This window comes from Taeniopygia guttata, chromosome 18 (assembly GCF_048771995.1).
Source record: "Taeniopygia guttata chromosome 18, bTaeGut7.mat, whole genome shotgun sequence".
NCBI lineage: Eukaryota > Metazoa > Chordata > Aves > Passeriformes > Estrildidae > Taeniopygia > Taeniopygia guttata.
This window is the reverse complement of record NC_133043.1, coordinates 5,549,020-5,569,301: the sequence shown is the minus strand read 5'-3', so window position 1 is coordinate 5,569,301 and position 20,282 is coordinate 5,549,020. Positions and strand designations below refer to the sequence as shown.

Here is a 20,282-nt window from a genome sequence, read left to right as displayed (position 1 = left end):
GAGCCCAGCTCCAGGTGGGTTGGATTGGCCACCAGGCTCAAACAATCCTCACAGAACCCAACCCAGCAATCACCCCAGGGAAACAATTCTCCACACACATTCCACATGGGAAAACAAGGAGCAGAAATAAAAATTGTTTTCTCTTTCTTCCCTCTGTGCTTCTCTATAAAACGTCCTGAGAGAGAGAAACATGTGCCTGCCACCGGTGAGAACCTGGGACAGCTCTACCATGGTGCTGACTTCTGCCCTCTGTTCCCAGCCTGAGGTGCCAGTGTCATGGCATTCTGTCTGCCCTCAGGGTGGTGTTTGCATTTTATACCAAAAACTACCTGTGCCATGTTTACAGTAACGTGCCAATGTCTGTCATTTATGTTGGACAGTGTGTCTGTGCCTTAAACCAACAGAAAAGTGTCACCAGCACAGCAAGGCATGGAGGGCAAGGAGAAGGAGAAGAAGCTCAGGACACACACAAATCCCTCCATCTTGATCACCTGAATTATATTCTAAAAACCCCAAAATTCTACTTTTTCATTCTGTGTTAATTCAACTACCACACTACTCAAACCCTTGTGGCTTGTAATTCTTCATACAAAGTTGGCAGCTTTTCCCACGGGCTAAAATCAAAGTCAGAGGTGTTTGTGACTTGGTGCCAAGGTCTCTGAGCCCCCTGCCAGGGTCTGGGGGCAGCCAGGGCAGCCAGAGGGATGTGCTGGGTTCTCACAGTAGGTGAGGAGGGGTCAGGGTGGTTTCTCTCCAGCACTCACAGGTGAGTGCTTTGTGCTCACCAGGACTGTGCTCCCCTTTGAGACCCCAGCCCAGCCTGTGCATCTCACCCCTTCTGCCCTCCCTTCCCGCAGCTCTGAGCGAAGCTCAGGACATCACCCTGCACCTGACACCCCTCCAGCAGCCCCTGGAGCACATCGAGGCCGCCGAGTTCAGCAGGGTGAAGCCTCTGCTGGTGCCTCTGCTGCACGCGGTGTGCTGGGTCTGGGCCACCTGCGGGCACTACAGCGTGCCCCTGCGGCTGGTGGTGCTGCTCCAGGAGATCTGCAACCTCCTCATCCAGCAGGTGTGTGCCCCTGGCACCTGTGCTTGCACGGGAAGGGTTTGGTGGAGCCTCTTCTCTCTCTCCTTCCCCTGTCCTTCCTTGCAAAGGGATTCTGACTGAGCTGTTCAGTGCCAGAAGCCACCGTGTGCTGTGGCAGCAGGAAGGACATCTCTGTGTGATTTGGCTCCTCCAGGCTGTGCTGTACCTGTCCCCTGAAGAGCTGCTGAAAGGAGAGGTGGAAGAGAGCCTGGGCAAGGTGCAAACAGTGCTTGACATCCTGAATGCCTTCAAAGGGGCGTTGGAGGAGAGACGGGCAAACCTGCAGGTGTATTATGAGCCAGGCCAGCAAGTGAGGAGCTGGGACTTCCACCCCAGGCTGGTGTTTGCGAGGCTGGACAGCTTCCTGCAGAGGCTGCAGATGGTGCAGGTGAGGCTGGAGCTGGGAGCTATTGCAGCCAGGAGCTGCCTTGGTGGCTCCTTCCTCCCTGATGCAGGGCGTGGGGTCACTCTCCGTGCTGTGTGGTCCCCCTGACTGACATCAAGGCCAGGACTTGTTTGCCCAGTGCAGAGGGCAGATCTGCTGCTGTGTCCTTCTGCTCAGCCTGCTGGGTGTGTCAGTGCTCCCAGGAGTCCTCTGGCACTCATGCTCTTGTTGGGGATGGGGGTTGTGGGGCTGGAATAAACCAGGACAAGCTCCTACGGGGGCCCTCAGGGACACCCTGGGCATCTCCTGACTTGGACAGGGGGCCTGGGGAGGAGCAGGGACACGTTCCATATCCCTCAGCAGCTCATCCCTTACACACACATTGCTCGCCTGTTACACTCTGTGTACCTGTTACACACACACTGCTCACCTGTTACACTCTGTGTACCTGTTATACACACGCTGTGCTCACCTGTGAGCTCTCCCATGGGTGACAGCTCACTGCTCCTGCTGCTCACCCCTCTCTGAAGTGCAGCTCTGTTTGTGGATGGGCTCTTCCCAGCTGGGCACTGCACTGGCTGCTTGTGCCTGTTCAAGGCAAGGTCTGGGCTCCTTTTCTCCTCTTGTTCTCTGCACTGGAACAGAAGGTTTCACTGTTTTTAAACTCACTGTGTAACTCTGCTCATTCCTTAAGGAGCTGTGTTGACAATCACAATGGATGGCATCTATTTCAAAACCACTCATAATTGTAGATTCACAGAATGGTCTGGGTCAGAAGGGACCTCAAAGATCACCCTGATCCCAGCCTGAGCAGCCTCAGGATGGCCCAGGAGCAAACATGGCTCTGTGCTGTGGTAACTTGCCATCTGCTTGTGGCTGAACCCGTGTGTGCCTCCCCTGGCTCTGCAGGGTCTCCTGAGCACAGCCCTGGACCTGGCAGAGCTGGAGAAGATTGAGTTCGGGGGCATGAGAGGGAAGGCCCTGGGCCAGCAGGTGCTGGACATGTATGAGGAGTTCCAGGAGGGCTACCAGGTGTTCTCAGAGCGAGCCTACGACTGCCTGGACCTGACCAACCTGGTAGGTGGGAGCAGCCCTGGGAATGCCAGCAGCTCATCCTCCTGTCCAGAGAGCAGCTCCCTCTGCAGCAGAGCCTCCTGCCTGCTCCTTCCTCCTCCTGCCTGCTCCTTCCTCCTCCTCCCTGCTCCTTCCTCCTCCTGCCTGCTCCTTCTTCCTCCTCCTCCCTGCTCCTTCTTCCTCCTCCTCCCTGCTCCTTCTTCCTCCTCCTGCCTGCTCCTTCCTCCTCCTGCCTGCTCCTTCCTCCTCCTCCCTGCTCCTTCCTCCTCCTCCCTGCTCTTTCCTCCCTTTGTTGTGCTCTGATCTGTCACTGTAGGGGACAGGGAGCTGCTGGCCTTTTCTGCTGACACTTGGGAGTTCTTGCAGCTCCACCTTTCCCAATCACACAAAGAACAAGGCTGGAAAAGACCTTTGAGATCATCAAGTCCAAACTGTGACCTAATACCTCCCCATCAACTAATCCATGGCCCTGAGTGCCACGTCCAGCCTGTTTTTAAACATGTCAGTGACTCCAGCACCTCCTTGGCAGATGATTCCAGTGCCCAATCACTCTCTCAGTGAAGAATTTTTTCCTGATGTCTAAACTAAGGTTCCCCTGGCACAGTTTAAGTCTAGCATACCTTGCTGGTTCAGTGAGTTTGAGCTTCTGTGGGTTTTTGGGGTGGTGGTCTGGTCTTCAGGGTGAGAGAATGTGGAAATACCTCCTGTCCTGCCTCCAGCTGGAGTTGGTACTTGTGGGACTGTGGGTCCATGGTGGAGGGCCATGAGCTCAGCCATGGCACAGGACAGAAGAGTCCTTGACTCTGTGGAGGAGAGTTTTAATTCCTGGTGAACAGAAGAGGAAACACCTCTGGGCAGGGAGGTGGCAGGCACCCCCCCAGTGCCTTCTCACAGCTCAGGACTTGCTGCTGCCTTTCCCACAGGAGTTTGAGCAGGATGCCCTGGACTTCCAGCAGAAGGTGGAGGACATGGACCGCCGGCTGGGCACCGTGTTCAGCCAGGCCTTCAGCGACGCCCCCGACCTGGAGCACATCTTCAAGGTCTGTGTGTCCCTCCCTCCCCTCCCTGGGAGCCCCACAGAGGCACAGAGCCCCACAGACACAGCTGGGGCTGCGGGTTCTGCCCATGGACAAGGCTCTGCCAGGGCATGGATAAGGTTCTGCCAGGGGATGGACAAGGCTGTGCCCAGGGGGATGGACAAGGCTGTGCCCAGGGGGATGGACAAGGCTGTGCCCAGGGGATGGACAAGGCTGTGCCCAAGGGATGGACAAGGCTGTGCCCAGGGGATGGACAAGGCTGTGCCCAGGGGATGGACAAGGCTGTGCCCAAGGGGGATGGACAAGGCTTCTTTTTCCAGTGAATTGCTTAGGTGGGACTTTTTGGCTTCTGTGCAATTGGGTATCCTTAAGTTTGAGGTGAAGTCTCCAAGGTGCTATGAGAGGTCTTTTAACCAAATTGAGGAGAGAAACTTCTGTGCTTTTCTGCTTTTTAAGGAGACAAAGGGTAGCTTGTTTACTCCCTCAACAGGGGCACATTCCTACATCCCTGCTCTTCACCTCCTAGCACAAAGAGAAGAGGCCTTTGCTCAGTTTGGGGAAGAGCAGCCAAAGAAATGATTCAAATCAGGCTTTTGGATGGCAGGAGTTTCACTGGTTTCCTTGGGAGGTGGAGGAAAGGCTGCTCTGAATTCCAAGGCCAGGCTGGGCAGGGCTTGGAGGACCCTGGTCTAGTGGAGGTGTCCCTGCCCATGGCAGGGTGTGGAATGAGCTGCCCTTTAAGGTCACATCCAACCAAAACCATTTTGTGAGTCTCTGATTTCCCAGTAAAAACTGCTGTTAAAACCAGGTGATCATTGTTAATAGATGGATGAATTTCAGCTCTTAAAATTGAAGTTTTCTAGAAATTAGGAGGCTTTGTTTACCAGTGAATCTATCCTGCAGAGAAAGTAAATGGTATTTTCTGAAAAAAAAAATCAGTATAATTGTAAAAGTTACTACAGAAAATGGTAAGTGATAGCATATATCTTTGATTTGGAGTTTTTTTTTAATAGCAAATTTTGAAGAATGACAGTTGGAATATGGTTCACCCACAGAGAAGGTCTGAGCATTTCTGTAACAAAGACATCCTTTGTGATGTGGTTTAGTGGTGGCATCAGTCATAGGTGATCTTGGAGTTCTTTTCAAACCTTAATAACTCCATGAAAGGCAGGAACTGCTTAGGAAATCGGGGGGAATCCTTCCCTTTGACAGATGTCCATCACTGCAGACATTTGGGTTACTGAGGAGCTGCACCAGTGAGGAAAATCCCAGTGGGACTCTGTGCAGGAGTGTGACTTTTCCTCCTTCTTCCCCTGCACAGCTGCTGGCCATGTTCCGGAACCTTCTGGAGCGCCCTGTGCTGGCTGCAGTGGCTGCTGGCAAGTTCCCTGTCCTGCTCAGCATGTTCAGCACTGCCCTGGACCACGCCAGGCTCACCTACACCAGGCACACCCAGGCAGGGCTGCAGCTCGGTGGGTGCCCTGTCAGGAGGAAAACTGATTTTACAGGAAACTGGATTTAGGCTAATGTAGTGGGGGAGAAAATAATTTGCTTTTGCTAAGGACACCAGAACTTTCCAAACTGGAAAGGTTTTCAGTTTTCCTAGTGGAAAGTGCTTGGAAATGCTCTGTTCTTGGCATGAAAGCAATGGCAATACCCTTGTTTTAAAGGTGCCTGTGTGAGGTGTGGCTGGGATTGAAGGCACGTGCTGAGCCGGGAGTGCAAGGGGGAGGTGGGGATTTGGGGTTTGATCAGCCTTTCCCAGGTTGATTATTTCCTGGGAATGCTGGCACAGAAGGGAATGGGTAAATTCCTGTCAGGGAGCCTCAGGAAGACTCTGGAAGCAGACAAGTTCCAGGGGAGCAGCACTGCTGGGACCAGTGCAGGTGGACAAGGGGAATGGGGAGACTCACGGGGGACAGGTCCAGCACTTGCTGTGACTTTGGGGAGTTCTGTCCTGTGGCTCTGAGATGGGACAGCCAGCTCCCAGCCAGAAATCCCTTCCTCAGGGTCTGTGGGAAGCAGGGAATTCGCCCCAGCCTGGCTCCAGGACATGCCAGGCTTCTCCTCTGATCCCTGATTCCAAACCCAGGGGCGCAGGGGGATTTGTAGGTCCCAGACCTCCATCGAGTGGCAGGGGTTGGGTTTCAGGGAGGGAGCCTGGGGGCCAGGGCAGTTCTGTGGGGCTGGGGGTGCCTCTGGGCTGATGGAATGCTGTTCCCCTGTGCCCTGCAGGCTTCCCCCCGCTGCACAAGAACGTCCCTCCCGTGGCTGGAGCGCTGGGCTGGGCGCGGGAGCTGCGGGCGCGCATCCAGGGCCCCTTGGAGCACCTCAGGCACATCCCTGGGCTGTGAGTGTCTGCTCCAGATGAGCTGTGGCCATCTGGAGATCTCCCTCTGGGTGTTCTTTCTGTGCTGAATGCTGCCCACAATGGCTGTAGCTGAAACAGTTCTTAGTGAGGAGGTGAGAGAAGAGAAGAGAAGAGAAGAGAAGAGAAGAGAAGAGAAGAGAAGAGAAGAGAAGAGAAGAGAAGAGAAGAGAAGAGAAGAGAAGAGAAGAGAAGAGAAGAGAAGAGAAGAGAAGAGAAGAGAAGAGAAGAGAAGAGAAGAGAAGAGAAGAGAAGAGAAGAGAAGAGAAGAGAAGAGAAGAGAAGAGAAGAGAAGAGAAGAGAAGAGAAGAGAAGAGAAGAGAAGAGAAGAGAAGAGAAGAGAAGAGAAGAGAAGAGAAGAGAAGAGAAGAGAAGAGAAGAGAAGAGAAGAGAAGAGAAGAGAAGAGAAGAGAAGAGAAGAGAAGAGAAGAGAAGAGAAGAGAAGAGAAGAGAAGAGAGATGCCCTGGAGCCACTCACTTGCCTTCCATCTTTGTTTTTTGAAGAAGCTCTTTAACTGGATTGGTTTTGAAGTGATTGAGAGGCACAGTGGGACAGCAGAGAGGCTCCTCAGCTTTTAACATTGCCCCAGGTTGAAATTAAAATAGGCATTGCAAGCTTTCCCACTGTAATTCCTCTCAGCAGGGTCTCCAGGACCTGGTTGGGAGCAACGCAGCTCTTGGGTGTTGGCAGAGGATGACTTTCTCAGCATTAAAAAAAAAGGATCACTCAAGATCAAGACAACAAACCAGGGCTGGAATTCTCATGGTCCCTGCATTTAGCATTGATTTTACCCCTCTGTGTGGAGCAGTTAAAGACAAGTCCTTCAGCAGAATGGTGTGAGGTGTGCAGCTTGAGAGGGAGAAAGAATTGAAAAAGAAAAAGAATATATGTATATTTACAGATACATATTATTTATATGATCTATAGATGTGTATATACAGATATATATTATTTATATGATCTATATAGTATGTTATTGCATACATTTTATATTTTTTGGATACATTATATAAACAGTCATTCTCACAGCTGTGACCTGCATCTAGTGGAGCACAACTGTGACAGAAAACTGTCAAGGGTAAAATGTTTAAAAGTGCTGTTTGGTAACTGATTTTTCAGCTGCCCTGGGTCCTTCTCCCATCCCAGCGCTGGTCCCCATTTTACAGCACAGAAACACCTGAGAGGGAGCTCAGGGGGCTGGGCAGCCTTTGTGCAGGGAGAGGATTTGGGGTGAAATCCAGGCAGGCTGTGGGGGACCTCGGGAAGGGGGAAATGCAAATCCCACCCCCCAGGACTAAAGCTGACCCCTGTCTGTTGTGCTGCCAGGAGCTTGGACTGTGCCCGAGGAAGAAGGGTGGTGCAGAAATATGAAGAAATGATCCAGCTGCTCGACAGGTACAGGGGGCTCATGCTGGGCTGTAGCTGAGGAAGGAGGAGAGGATTTCCCTCCCCTGAGCCACCTTCCAGAACATTTGGCAGCCCAGGGCTTGGCAATGTCCCTTTCCAAGCCCAAGTGTGAAAAACACCAATCACTTGTTTTTATAACACCCTATTCTGCCCTCTGTGCTCCCACCCCAGGGGTGCCATGGTCTCACTCAGACAGGTGAGCTCAGCTTCAGCCACCCCCAGCATCCCTGTGGCTTCGGAAATCTGCCCTGCTTAGACCTTTGGAAGCCCCCAGCTGCTGATTTGTCACAGTAGGCTAAATGCTTTGGAAAGTCCATCTCCAAATGTGAATTCTCTGCTAGAACTGGTACTTGAGAGAGCTTTTCCCACTGGGTGTTTGTCTTGGAAGCACTGTTGTTGAGATGGCATGGATGGGTTTTGAAGATTCCTTCACGTTCTTCAGTCCTCAGAGCGGACTTGGCTTCCACTCAGTTACAGCTGCAGCCTCTGGCCTGGTTAGTGTGTGGTGCATGTTTATAAAAACCCTCTCTTCTGGCAGGTATCAGGAAAAGCTGTATTTAGACTGGTCCCAGACAGTCTCAGAAAAATCCCAGTACAACCTGGCTCAGCCTCTCCTCCGGCGAGACCCAGAGACCAAACTGATCACGGTCAATTTTGATCCCCAGGTAAGAGCTGCTGCCCCTGGGCTCTCCTGCCCCCCAGGGCACGTCCCCGAGCTGTGGGGGACACCTGGTGGGGTTCTCTGTGGCCCGTGGAACCCTTCCCATGGGGGTAACAAGGATCTACCATAGATCTGCTCTGCCTAAATGGCAGCATTTCAGTTTGAGCAGAGCCAGTTCTGCTCACAGCTGGTGGCAGGAAGTCCCTCGGGAGCCAGATGTGAAAGTGGGGTCAGCCTGTCCTCACCAGGGTTGGAAACCTGAGCTTCTGAAAGGTGTAAAAAGGCCAGGAAAGGTTTGTTTTGTGACTCCAGAAGTCTGATGGAAGGTGGCACCAGAAGGAGTTGAGTCAGTGGGTTTGAGCCATGGTGCTATTTTTAAATTATTTTCTAATGCCAATCAGCCCAGCAAACCAAGAGAACTGGAGCCATCTTATCTTTCACTTTGATAATTGTCACCCTAATTTTTTAAGATTTTCTAAAGCCGTCTGAGTTTACATTCTTGTAGCAAACTTTCTTACACGCTTTCTGTAAATAACTTACTGTTTTTACATTCCTTCATAGAAGCAAAGAAATTTAATAGACTAATAGTTTGTCCAGTGTCATTGGAGAGGTGGCACTTTCACCCTGCAATCCACTGTCACCTTTAAAAAACTCTAAATACTAGAGTCAGAAAATAAACTTACCTTTTTAATCTTTACAATAGCAGCAACTCACGTCGTGCTATCTCGTGTCCTACAGTGACAGATAATGGCCAAATCTTGCAGAATTGCTGAGATCTGTGCTGTGGCTCAGCCTCCATCAGAGAGGGGAAGCACGTGGATGGGGATGAGCACCAGAGGTGATGGTGGCTTTTAGGGGCTGGTTGGTATTTAACAGAGCCGGGAAGAAATGCAGAGTCAGAGATCAATGGGAAACAGGCGGTACAGACCAGGAGCTGTCCAGGCCCTTTCCAGCTTGCTGCTGTGGGAATAAAGCAAGGCAGGTTTATGTCTAGCAGGTTTATTATTTACAACAGGACGGCCCTGGGGTGCTGGGAAGGGGCTGGAGGGGACAGCAGGAACTGGTGGGGCTGTGCTGGGCTCAGCTCTGTGCTTGCCTCCCCAGCTGGTGTCGGTGCTGAGGGAGGTGAGCTACCTGCGGGGCAGCGGGCCAGGAGCCATCCCCCCGGTGGCAGCCGAGCTCTATTCCTGCAAGGAATCCCTCTGGCAGCTGGTGGCCAGCCTGCAGCTGATGGGGAACAGCTACAACAAGGTCCTGAGAACCGTGCTGGAGGTGGAATATCCCCTGCTGCAGGGGCAGCTGCGGGACATCGACGTGAGGCTGAGAGAGGCGGAGGAAACGCTGACCTGGAAGATGGAGGGTGAGCTGGCTCTGTGGGGTGTTGGTTTTCCCAGCTTCTAGAGAGACAGGGAAACTGAGAGGTGTTTTAAAAGATTTTATTCCATTATCAGTCTCATTGAAGGCTGATACATAAGGGATGTAAAACTCAGTGACATTCCATCAGAAGCCAACCTATTTCCAGGTTACAATACCTTAGAAATGTTAGTTTTTACCCCACAATGCTGCTGTTACTTCTGACACCAATCACCAATGCTCCTGCAACAATGCATCTGTCACAACTCTAATTCTCTAAAATATCTGGTCTTTTTGTAAGGCCATATTTTGAAACTTGTTGAAACTTGTTCCTAGTTCAATCTCTCTCTCAACAATGTCATTTCTATGCCATGGCCTTCCTAAGTCAGCACACCTTATCTCAGAGTTTGCACACAGTGTACAAGGCTCTGTGAGCTTTCTGTCAGATTTTGAGAATTCTCTACAAATCCATTTCCCACAGTGTGACCCCCGGGTATCCTCCTATTCCCCCGTGTGCCCAGTCTCTGCTCCCTGGTTCCCAGTGGCAGTTCCCAGTAGGACAGGGCACTCTGTGGCATATCCAGCGCTGGGGAGACGAGGAGCAGCTCCTGGTGTGCCTGCTCCTTCCCACGTTCCTGCGATCTGCTGGGGGTGTGGGCAGGATCCTGCTCCCCTCAGGTTTAGCCCAGGCTCTGGGGAGGAGAGGCTCTGGTGGTCCCTGCTGTGGCTTGTTGGGGTAGGGAACTGTGAGATTCACATCCTCTGGACAGAGAGACACGATTCTGTCTCTCAGGATTGCACAGAGAGAGGAGGAGAAAACAATCTTTGTCTCTGCTCCTTGGTTCTCCCTATGTGGAATGTGGTGTGGAGATTGTTCACCTGCAGGGATGGCTGGGTTGGATTCTGGTGAAGTTGTCTGGGGTCAGTGACCAATGGATCCAGCTGTGTCTCGGGCTCTCAGCAGAGTCATGAGTCTGAGTTAGGTAAGTAAGAAGTAAGTATGTAGAACAGTACAGTATCTCTTTAAATAGTATATAAATGTAATATAGTATAGGTTTAATAAAGCAATCCTTCAGCCTCCTGATCTGGAGCAGACACCATAATTTCTTCCCTGATTCTGGGTCCGCCACATTTTTACTACAGGGGACAGACAGAGGTGGCTCTGCTGCTGCAGGTGGTGAATCTCTTTCCTTAAGGATGAGTGAGAAACACGTGAGACTATGGGAGAAAGGTCTGAAGGAGAGAACCCCAGAGCTTGGCCCAGCAGCTCTGAAAACGGGATGAACCGTCTCATTGTCCCCAGGTGTCTGGGATCGCATCTCTGCGGTGGTGGGCGATGTCTGTGACCTGGAGCAGAGGGTGCAGAAAGCCAAGGACAACGTGGAGGAGATCCAGAGCATCGTGCGCTCGTGGGGGTCGCCCATTCTCGAGAGGAGGGATTCCAAGAGGGAGGCAGTGCTGAGCCTGGAGGAGTGCCAGGAGCGGCTGGAACGGCGCTACAGCCTGGTCAGGGAGTGTGGGCAGAGGATCCACTCGCTGCTGAAGGTGAGGGGGCACCTGCAGGGCTGGGTGGCTCCTTAGAGGCTCCGTGCTGTCCCTGCGGCACTGAAAACCTCCAGAGTTGCTTCCCCTTAAATGAACTCCCTGAAGCCATCTGAGAGCCTGACCCGGGGTTCATTGCTGTTGTCTCTGAGGGGTGAGCTGGGTTGGGTGTGGGGCTCCCACCCGGGGCAGGACCGGCAGCAGCGTCAGCCCAGGGAAGGGTCTGGCTCCAGCCCTGGCTGCTGGAGAGCCACTAGAGGGGGGAGTGGTGCATCGGGTTTGGGATGCTGCTCCCAGGAAAAATCCCCTCCGAGGTGTTAACTGGGAACAGAGGCTGGGGCTGCCCCTGCGGTTCCAGGCTCCATGTCCCTCTGTGGAGCAGGAGATGATGCTGACCACCCCGGGAGAAGCTGAGTGACAGGAGAGAAACTGCTGTCCCAAACCTCAGTTTTGCCAGAGCTCAGAGTCCTCTGCAGGCCAGGAGAAAGCTCAAAGCTCTGCTCCTCACCTGCCTGGAGCCAGGTGTTGTGCAGGTCAGGGACAGCCCCTGGCCCAGCCCTCTCCTGAGGGTCACTGTCTGACCCTGGACTCTGAAGTGAACCAGGTGGGTTCATCAGGATGGGCCCTTGAGACCCCCAGTTCTCCCTGCCCCAGGGGTGCAAAGCAGCCCCAAGTCCCATGGACTCAGAGAAGAGGGAGGAGAACGTGTGGAAGACCTTCTAAGGCTCTTCTGCCATGCATTTTCACCTTGAAGGGTTCCTGGAGACCAAGCAGCCCTTGACAGGAGCAAATCGTGGCCATGCCCCTGTAGGAAGACCCACCTCCAGAACACTGATCCTGCTGTGCTGCCCAGCACCAGCCCTTGGGCGTGAGCAGCTCTCTCTGGGACAGACTCAGCCCTGCTGTGTGTGAAGGAATCTTCTTTGTCTTCCAGGAAAACCAGAGCCTCCTGCTTGCAGACCCGGCATCTGATGCCTGGAAGGTGTATTTGGATTATGTGGATGAGATAGTCCTGGATGGATTCTTCACAGCCATTGAGTGCTCACTGAAATACCTGCTGGAGAACACAGGTGACACCTGGTTCCTGTCCCCTGAGCTGCTCAGCCTCTCCAATGGGACCTCTCTGGTTGTGCTCCCTCATGCTCAGTGGTGGTTTCTCTTTTTCCTGGCTTTCCTCCGGCACTGGAGCCTGCAGAAGGGGAGGGTGACTCCATCACTGGTCATGGATTGCTCAGGGGGAGGGATGGAGGTGCCTGTGCTCTGTTTGCAAGGGTTAATGCCAAGAGACAGCTGAGGCTTCCTCCCATGTCTGCGCTTGGACATCAGCCACCTCCCACCCTCCCATGCCCAAAGCAACAGGGTGGCACCCTCCTTCCCCTGTGGGGAGTCTCAGGAGCCAGTTCTGCTCCAGAAAGGCACAAAATAAAGCCCTCAGTCCCTGGGCAGAGGTGAGCTGGGCTCAGGAGTCACCAGCCCAGCCCTCCTTGCTCTGCTGAGAGCAGCTTGTGTGCCGCTGAAGCACATCTCCAGGAACGCTTCCCTTCTGGACGTGGAGGAAAAATGAGCTGGAGAATTGCATGCAGTTCTTCACCATCTTGTTAAAAACTTGCCTAGGTTGTCACATTTGCATCTGGCTTCAGTTTCGGGTTGCTGTTTGTTTTTGGTTTGTTTTTTTCCACGCTTTTCACCACTAAATTAAAGAGACACTTAGTTCCTGTTGTTTTTCTCCTCTGCAAGCACTTCTATGCTGGCATTGTTCAGCTCTCAGACTCCCTCTGCATTACGTGAAGAGCCTTTCCTCCTCAGGGTGTTTTCTGCTCCTTAAACCACTTGTGTCTCACCTGTTCCCCACTGGTTTTGGTGGGTACCACAGCACAGCTGGTTTGCCGACACCTCCATGTGTTGTGCAGACACCAGTGACTGTGTCTGCCACTACACCCTCCTGCTGTCACTGTAGGGCATGTGGCATCTTGTAGTGGATGTCAGCGGTGGCTCAAGTTTCCTTGGAAAAGACCCTGACAGCTCTGTTCCTCCCCACCAGATCCTAAGGCAGGGCTCCCTCCCCTGTTTGAGGTGCAGCTGCATTTGGTGATCCCAGATTTGGTGTTTCGCCCTCCCTTGGACCCTGGCACCAACGATGGCTTCTGTGACATGGTGGAAAGTCTTCTCCAGGGCATCTACCACATCTCCTCGCTTGTGCCCCGGCTGGCTGCGCACAGCGGCTTCTGCCACTACCAGGTCTGTGCTCTGGGGCTTCCCTGGGCTGCTGGCAGTGAGGAGGTGCCACATGCTCTCCCCTCTCCCCTTTCCCCTCTCCCTTCTTCTCTCTCCCCTTTCCCTTCTTCTCTCTCTTCCCTTTTCCCTTCTCCATTTTCTCTCCCCTTTCCCTTCTCCTCTCTCTCCTTTCCCTTCTCCTCTCTCTCCTTTCCCTTCTCCTCTCTCTCCTTTCCCTTCTCCTCTCTCTCCTTTCCCTTCTTCTCTCTCCTTTCCCTTCTTCTCTCTCCTTTCCCTTCTTCTCTCTCCCCTCTTCTCTCTTCCCTCTCCATTCTCTCCCCTTTCCCTTCTCTCTCCCCTCTTCTCTCTCCCCTCTCTATTTTCTCTCTTCTCTCCCTCTTCTCTCCCTTCTCTCTCCCCTTTCCCTTCTCCTCTCTCTCCCTTCTTCTCTCTCCTTTCCCTTCTTCTCTCTCCCCTCTCCATTTTCTCTCCCCTGTCCCTTCTCTCTCCCCTCTCCCTTCCCTCTCCCCTTTCTCTCTCCACTCTCCATCTCCTCTCTCCCAGCTCACGTCCCTGTGCCCGCAGGCTGACCTGGAGGCGATGCCCGCGCTGTGCGAGTGGCGCCAGGAGCTGCTGGGCCGCGCGCGGGCGGCGGCGGCCGCGTGCCGCGAGCATGGCGCGGGGCTGGAGCGGCGCTTCCAGCACCTCTACGGCGAGGACAGGCGGGAGCTGTGCCGCCAGCTCCTGCTCCACGGCCGCCTCCTCGCGCCCACGGAGCTCGAGGCCCACGGCGAGGACGGGGACCCCGAGGCGCCGCCCTCGCTGCAGCGCTTCAGGGAGCAGATGGGCTCCTACGAGCAGCTCTACGAGGAGGTGGCTCGAATGCAGCCCCTGGGCACCTTCCTGGGCTGCCTGAGGCTCGACGCACGGCCCTTCAAGGCTGCCTTGCTCAACGAGATCAAAAGGTGGAGCTTGGTGTTCAAGCAGCACCTTCTGGACCATGTCACGCACAGGTGAGGGCTCCGCTCCCATTCTGCCTCTGCTGCTGGAATTTTCTCTTGGCTTGGCTGGGATGTGTCATTTCACACTCGTGGCCAAATGATAGACAATCATGGAATACCCTGGGCTGGAAGGGATCCACAAGGAGCATCCAGTGAAGCTCCTGGCCCTGCACAAACACCCCAACAATCCCTGGGCATCCCTGGGAGCATTGTCCAAACACACCTGGAGCTCGGGCAGCCCCGGGGCTGTGACAAGCTCCAGAGCTAATACAGGAGCAAGAGAAGGGCCCGTGCTGCACAGCACCTCCAGTCCAGCACTGAGTCTTCTGTGCCCTGATCTCTGCTTGTGTGTGAGCTGGGAGCAGTGACCACACAGTCAGGCACCCCCCTTGGCACCCCTGGGAGTAGTGGCACCCTTCGGCACTCCGACATCCCTGAGCCAACGCCCTGGGACCTGATGGAGGGTGTGAGACAGTGTGGGTTTGCCCAAGGTGTGTGTTTTGCTCCACCTGAGCCAAATAATCCCATCTCTGCCAGGGCTCTGAGCTTGCTTTACTGGGTTTGCTGGTGGACATCAGTAAATCTGCTTTAGTGTCATGAGGTTTCTAAAAGCCCACGATTCAGCTAGCCTGGCATAAGCAGTCATGGGGAGGTGTCTTTAGGCTACAAAAGGAGCAGTTTGGGCTCCAACTTTGGCATTAACACGTGTTCCTTGCTCTGAGGAGCTGCTCAGATCCGTGCAGGACAATGCCTTGGGTGATTTATGGGTCACACCTGAAGGGTGTCTTAGGCTGTGGATGCTCCCAGGGGAGTGCTCACAGACATCTGAAGAAGAGGCTGCCGTGTGGGGTGGTGATGTGATCTCTTGTGTGCTTTTCAGCACCATAAATCTGCCTGATCATTTCTTTGCAAAGAGGTTTAGTGTGGCAGAGAATGAGCATTTAGGAGCTGGTGATTGAGAGTACCTGACTCAGCAGTTTAGTCTTTATTAGGTGAAGTATCTAAGGATACTTTTAGGCCCAGCAGCATCCAGAGAATTTAAGCAGGCACTTAAAAAGTGTTTTGAGACCCAGGAGCCCATTGTTCCTCTGCTGAAAGTGCCCAGTAGCTGGTGAGCTTAGGAACAAGATAAGCAGGTGGGGAAACGTGCTCCAAACACTCTCCTGTGTCTGATGGTTTGTGGCTCAAGGGCTTTAAGAGACAGAGATCTTAATTTTAAAGTCCTGAAGGGGTTTTTTCTCCTCCCACAATGTGCAGTTGCTTTTCTAAACAGCTGTGAATTTGCATCACCTGCAGGGGCGAGCTGCCCTGTGAAGAGGGGCAGTGCATGAAGGACAATCCCTGTTTGTTACAGCCTCAGAACGTGTCAGGTTCACCTGGGGAGCTTGGATTCTTGTAGTGGGAGAGATGGGGTGAAAATTGTCACAGAGTTCCAGAATGGTGTGGGTTGGAAGGGGTCTTAGAGCCCACCCAGTGCCACCCCTGCCATGGCAGGGACACCTCCCACTGTCCCAGGCTGCTCCAGCCCTGTCCAGCCTGGCCTTGGGCACTGCCAGGGATCCAGGGGCAGCCACAGCTGCTCTGGGCACCTGTACCAGGGCCTCCCACCCTCCCAGTAAAAACTGGGACAGTCAAATCTGTCCTCTCAGACACCCCTCCAGAGCCCTTCTGAGCTCCCTGTCTCTGTTCAGGCACTCTGTCTCCACCTTGAGAAGTCCCAGGCTGTATTTCTGTTCCTTGAAGGAAGCTGCACCACATCCAGGGACACCTTTGAGCAGCAATTCCAGTCCTGAGGCTGGATATTCATTCCAGAGGAGCTTCCCTCATCCTGTGCTTCCTTCCCTGCTTTGTGCCCTGCAGCTTGGCTGACCTGGACGAGTTCATCCAAACCACCGAGAGAGGTTTGAGCAGAAAGGTGGAGAAAGGTGACTATGGTGGCTTGGTGGAGGTCATGGGTCACCTGCTGGCTGTGAAGGAGCGTCACAGTGCCACTGATGCCATGTTTGAGCCCCTGAAGGAAACCATCGAGCTGCTGAGGGCCTACGAGCAGCAGCTGCCCGAGGAAGTCCACCAGCAGCTGGAGGTGGGTGAGGGCTCGTGGTGGGCACAGCAGTTTGCCCAGGAGCAGGAGGCAAAGGCAGCAGGAGTGGAGGAGCATCCCAGATATTCAAAGCCCTGCTCCCTGTCATTAGAGGGCCTCATTGGGCAGCGTTTTGCTATTGCAGGATGTGCCTTAGTAGCTCTAAATGTTGAGATTTTTTCTTTTAAAGCAGAGATTAAGCCTTTTGTGATGTGTGAAAAACATGGAATTGCCTGCTCCAACTCCCAGCGATTACTCTTGAAAAAAAAAAATTAATGCATTTTCAAATCCATCTGTTAATTAAGTTGAATTATAATTATTTTTAAATAAGCTGGTTCTTGGCAGCTATGGAGATGGGAAGGATAATGTTGGCAGAGGAGCTGCCTTCCCACAGGACTTCAGTCCTCCTCTGGGTTGAGACCACCAGATCTGCTTTACCCAGAGGATATCCCTGGCAGCAGGTTATGAAAATATTTTGGCATCTTTCCACATCTGACTCTCACGGGCCAGTTTTTTTAGGAATTCCTTTCCTTTCTGCAAAAGAGACCATGAGATAAAGGTTGGGGGACAGAGACAAGCCCTGCCAACTGTGTCTCCATCCACCATAAAGCCCAGTCCTGTGGGGAACCCAGCTCCACTCCCTGCCTGGGAGCTGCTTGTGCAAATACCTTCAAATAACAGATTTACTTTCCTGATAGAAGAAGAAATGAGGGTTTGGAGCAGCCATCCAGATGCAGGAGACAGCCAAAGAATTGTTCTTTCTGGCCAGTGACAGGCACACTTGTGTGAGAGCGATTCATTCCCTCGTGTGTGGAGTGGGAAAAGCAGAAGTTCCTCTAGGCTCCTGTTCCTCTGTGGAGATGGATGGGCTGGAGCTGCTGCTTGGTAGAAGAGGAGGAAGCAGCTCTGTGTGTGGTCATGGTCAGTGATTTCTGCTGAGACTGTGGTGAAAAACGCCAGGAACAGACCCCTGAGGAGGGGCTGGCCCTGCCCTGGCCATCTCTGCTGCCTCAGAGCTGCCTGCAGCTTTCCCTTCTTTCCATGGTGGGTCTCCATCAATCTCCTCAAGAGTGTGGGCTGGGATGGAGAGAAACCCAAAATCTTTCCTGTGGGCTTGCACAGCTCATGGAGAGGAGGGAACCTGGGGACAGCAGATCCCTTGGCAATCACGGAATTGTCAAGGTTGGAGAAGACCTTTAAGGTGATAAAATCTCACCATCCACCATGCTCCCCACTAAACCATGTCCCAGGTGCCACATTCACAGGGTTTTTGAACACTTCCAGGGATGGTGACTCCACCCCTGCCCTTGGCAGCCTGTTCTGAACCTTTACAACCCTTCCTGCAAACTTTTATCCAAGCTAAACCCCTTCAGGCACGACTTGGGCCATGCCAACCACCTTCCCTTGCAGTTGCAGCCACGGGTTTTGCGGTTCTTTAGTTCTGCGGTTACCCACGAGCAGCTCCCACCCCGCAGAGCCCGTCCTGCCTGCCAGCAGTGCCCTTGTGCCCGCAGGAGCTGCCGGAGAAGTGGAGCCAGGTGAAGAAGCTGGCTCAGGCCGTGAAGCAGCAGGTGGCCCCGCTGCAGGCCGCCGAGGTGACGGCCCTGCGCCAGAGCTGCGCCGCCTTCGACGCCCGGCAGCGGCAGCTCGGGGAGCGCTTCGGGAGGGAAGCTCCCCTCAGGTACGGGGTGTCACCAGCCATGGGCGGGGTACGAGTCACCAACGGGACGGGGCTGCTGAGGAACGCGTCTCCAGCTGTTTATTTTTTAGCATCACTCTCATTACATGGTTATTGTTGGAATCTGAGGTATTGATGATTCCGAGATTGTAGAAAGCCTCTGTCTGTCAGCCCCCTGCCAAAGCAGAAGCCATAATTCGTCTGTGCTGTTTCAAGGTTGTTTATTCTGTTTATCTCTAACATGTTCTGCTGCCCTGCCGCAGCTCTGTCCTGCAGGGCAGCGTGTGGGGCTCTGCCCTCAGTGGGATGGTACAAACATTAAATACCAGAAACTACCTGTGCTGGATTTACAATAACGTGCCAATATCTGTCACCTACGTTGGACAGTGTGTCCCCAGCCTGAACCAATAGAAAATGCCAACACCACAGTGAAACATGGAGGGCATGAAGAAGGAGAAAAAGGACAAGACACATCCAATTTCCTCCATCTTGTCCCCTTTGGACCCCTAATCTAGAATCCTAAAATTTTGCTTTTGCACCTGTGCCACACTTAATTATATAGAATCACAGAATAATGAGGTGGGAAGAGACCTCTAAGATCAAGTCCAACCTATGCCCTAACACCTCAACGAGACCATAGCACCAAATGCCATGTCCACTCTTTTTTTAACAGATACACCCTGGGCAGTCAAAGCCTCACGGAGGCTGCCCCCAGGATGGACAATGGTCACCAGTTTTTTACACAGATATAAGTTTGGTCTGTTTGCATATCAGGGGTTAATTCTCCAATTACAGCTTCAGGTAATGAAGTCACATTCCCCCAGTTTGCTCCCCACAATTCACTTTTGTTTGCACTTTTCAGGGCCTGTGGAGTGTCCTTGGATCTCAGGCCCAGAGGGATTGCTCTGTCTGCCCAAAGTGTGGAGGCAGTTAGCCACACTTTATATGGAGCTCAGAGCTGTGCACTAATGCACTGCAGGATCTGAAAAATAGAAAAGCTGAAATCCTAAGGCATCACCTGAACGTCCTGGTGATGCACAGATCTCCTCCCTGCCGTGCCTGCAGTGTTGTGTCCCTGGGAAGAGGCTGGGCTTGGGTGGTATCAGCAGTGCCAGTGGCTCAGCCATCAGGGTGTAGTAGAGACCTTTCATCTCTCTGTTTGTTTTACGGGTTCTTTAGAAGTTGTTACAATGTCACTAAGGAAAAATAAATGCTTATTTCCAGGTTTGACGCCGAAAAGCCTTATCAACTGCTGGATGCAAAGCACATGGAGATTAAAGAGATGGAGACAGCCATGGCCTCGATTTATGAATCAGCTGGTCTGTTTGAAGTCATGGTGCCAGAGTACAAACAACTGAAGCAGTGCAGGAAGGAGCTGTGTCTTCTCAAAGAGCTCTGGGACATGATCTCCCTGGTGAACACCAGCCTCGAAGACTGGCAGACCACCAAATGGGTGCATATCAACGTGGAGAACATGGAGCTGGAGTGCAAGAAGTTTGCCAGAGAGATTCGGAATTTGGATAAGGAGGTGAGGGCGTGGCATGCTTTCAGTGGGCTGGACAGCAAGGTGAAGAACATGCTGACAGCCCTGAAGGCTGTGGCAGAACTCCAGAATCCTGCCATCAGGGAGAGGCACTGGAACCAGCTGATGCAGCTGACGGGCGTGAGGTTTGTGATGGACTCGGACACCACCCTGGCTGACCTCCTCAAGCTTAACCTGCATGAGTTTGAGGGGGAGGTCCACAGCATTGTGGACAAAGCAGTGCGAGAAATGAGCATGGAGAAGGTGCTGAAGGAGCTGAGGATGACTTGGAGCTCCAGGGAGTTTCAGTACGAGCCTCACGCCCGCACCCACACCCCCTTGCTGAAGTCAGATGTGGAGCTCGTGGAAACTCTAGAGGACAACCAGGTGCAGCTGCAGAATTTAATGTCATCCAAATACATTGCTTTTTTCCTGGAGGAGGTGTCTGCCTGGCAGAGGAAGCTCTCCACCACCGACTCCGTCCTCTCCCTCTGGTTCGAGGTGCAGCGCACATGGTCTCACCTGGAGAGCATTTTCCTCGGCTCAGAAGACATCCGGGCACAGCTGCCCCAGGTAGGAGCCCCCAGATCCCACATTTCCTGCTTGGAAAGTGTGGAAGAAGAGGCTTCATTATTAAATGGGGCTGTCTGTAGTGCCCCATTCCCCAAAGCAGGGCAGTTCTCCTGCTGCCTCGCTCCTCTGGAGGCTCCCTCAGTGCTGGGGTTGTTCCCCGGGATGGTTTTGTACCCCAGGCTGTGCTTGTGCTGCGGGGCTGATCTCCCTTGCAGCGCTGCATGGCGAACACAGAGATGCTGGGTGAGAGCTGCAGCCTTCCTGCAGTGCTGCAGGTGTGTTCCCTCTTCCTTCAGAGG

General features: G+C 53.2%; 1 protein-coding gene across 1 annotated transcript in view; it reads left to right on the top strand.

Annotated features, from left to right (window-relative positions):
- Positions 1-20,282, top strand: part of DNAH9 (dynein axonemal heavy chain 9) — a 136,131-nt gene that overhangs the window by 4,326 nt on the left and 111,523 nt on the right. The window contains exons 5-20 of the mRNA XM_072937044.1: positions 858-1,069; positions 1,242-1,475; positions 2,382-2,549; positions 3,470-3,586; positions 4,905-5,055; positions 5,819-5,933; positions 7,279-7,347; positions 7,898-8,024; positions 9,125-9,380; positions 10,677-10,918; positions 11,850-11,985; positions 12,957-13,153; positions 13,715-14,142; positions 15,991-16,213; positions 17,725-17,891; positions 19,113-19,983. Coding sequence (XP_072793145.1) covers positions 858-1,069; positions 1,242-1,475; positions 2,382-2,549; positions 3,470-3,586; positions 4,905-5,055; positions 5,819-5,933; positions 7,279-7,347; positions 7,898-8,024; positions 9,125-9,380; positions 10,677-10,918; positions 11,850-11,985; positions 12,957-13,153; positions 13,715-14,142; positions 15,991-16,213; positions 17,725-17,891; positions 19,113-19,983 — 3,713 coding nt within the window. The remainder of the gene's footprint in view (positions 1-857; positions 1,070-1,241; positions 1,476-2,381; positions 2,550-3,469; positions 3,587-4,904; positions 5,056-5,818; positions 5,934-7,278; positions 7,348-7,897; positions 8,025-9,124; positions 9,381-10,676; positions 10,919-11,849; positions 11,986-12,956; positions 13,154-13,714; positions 14,143-15,990; positions 16,214-17,724; positions 17,892-19,112; positions 19,984-20,282) is intronic.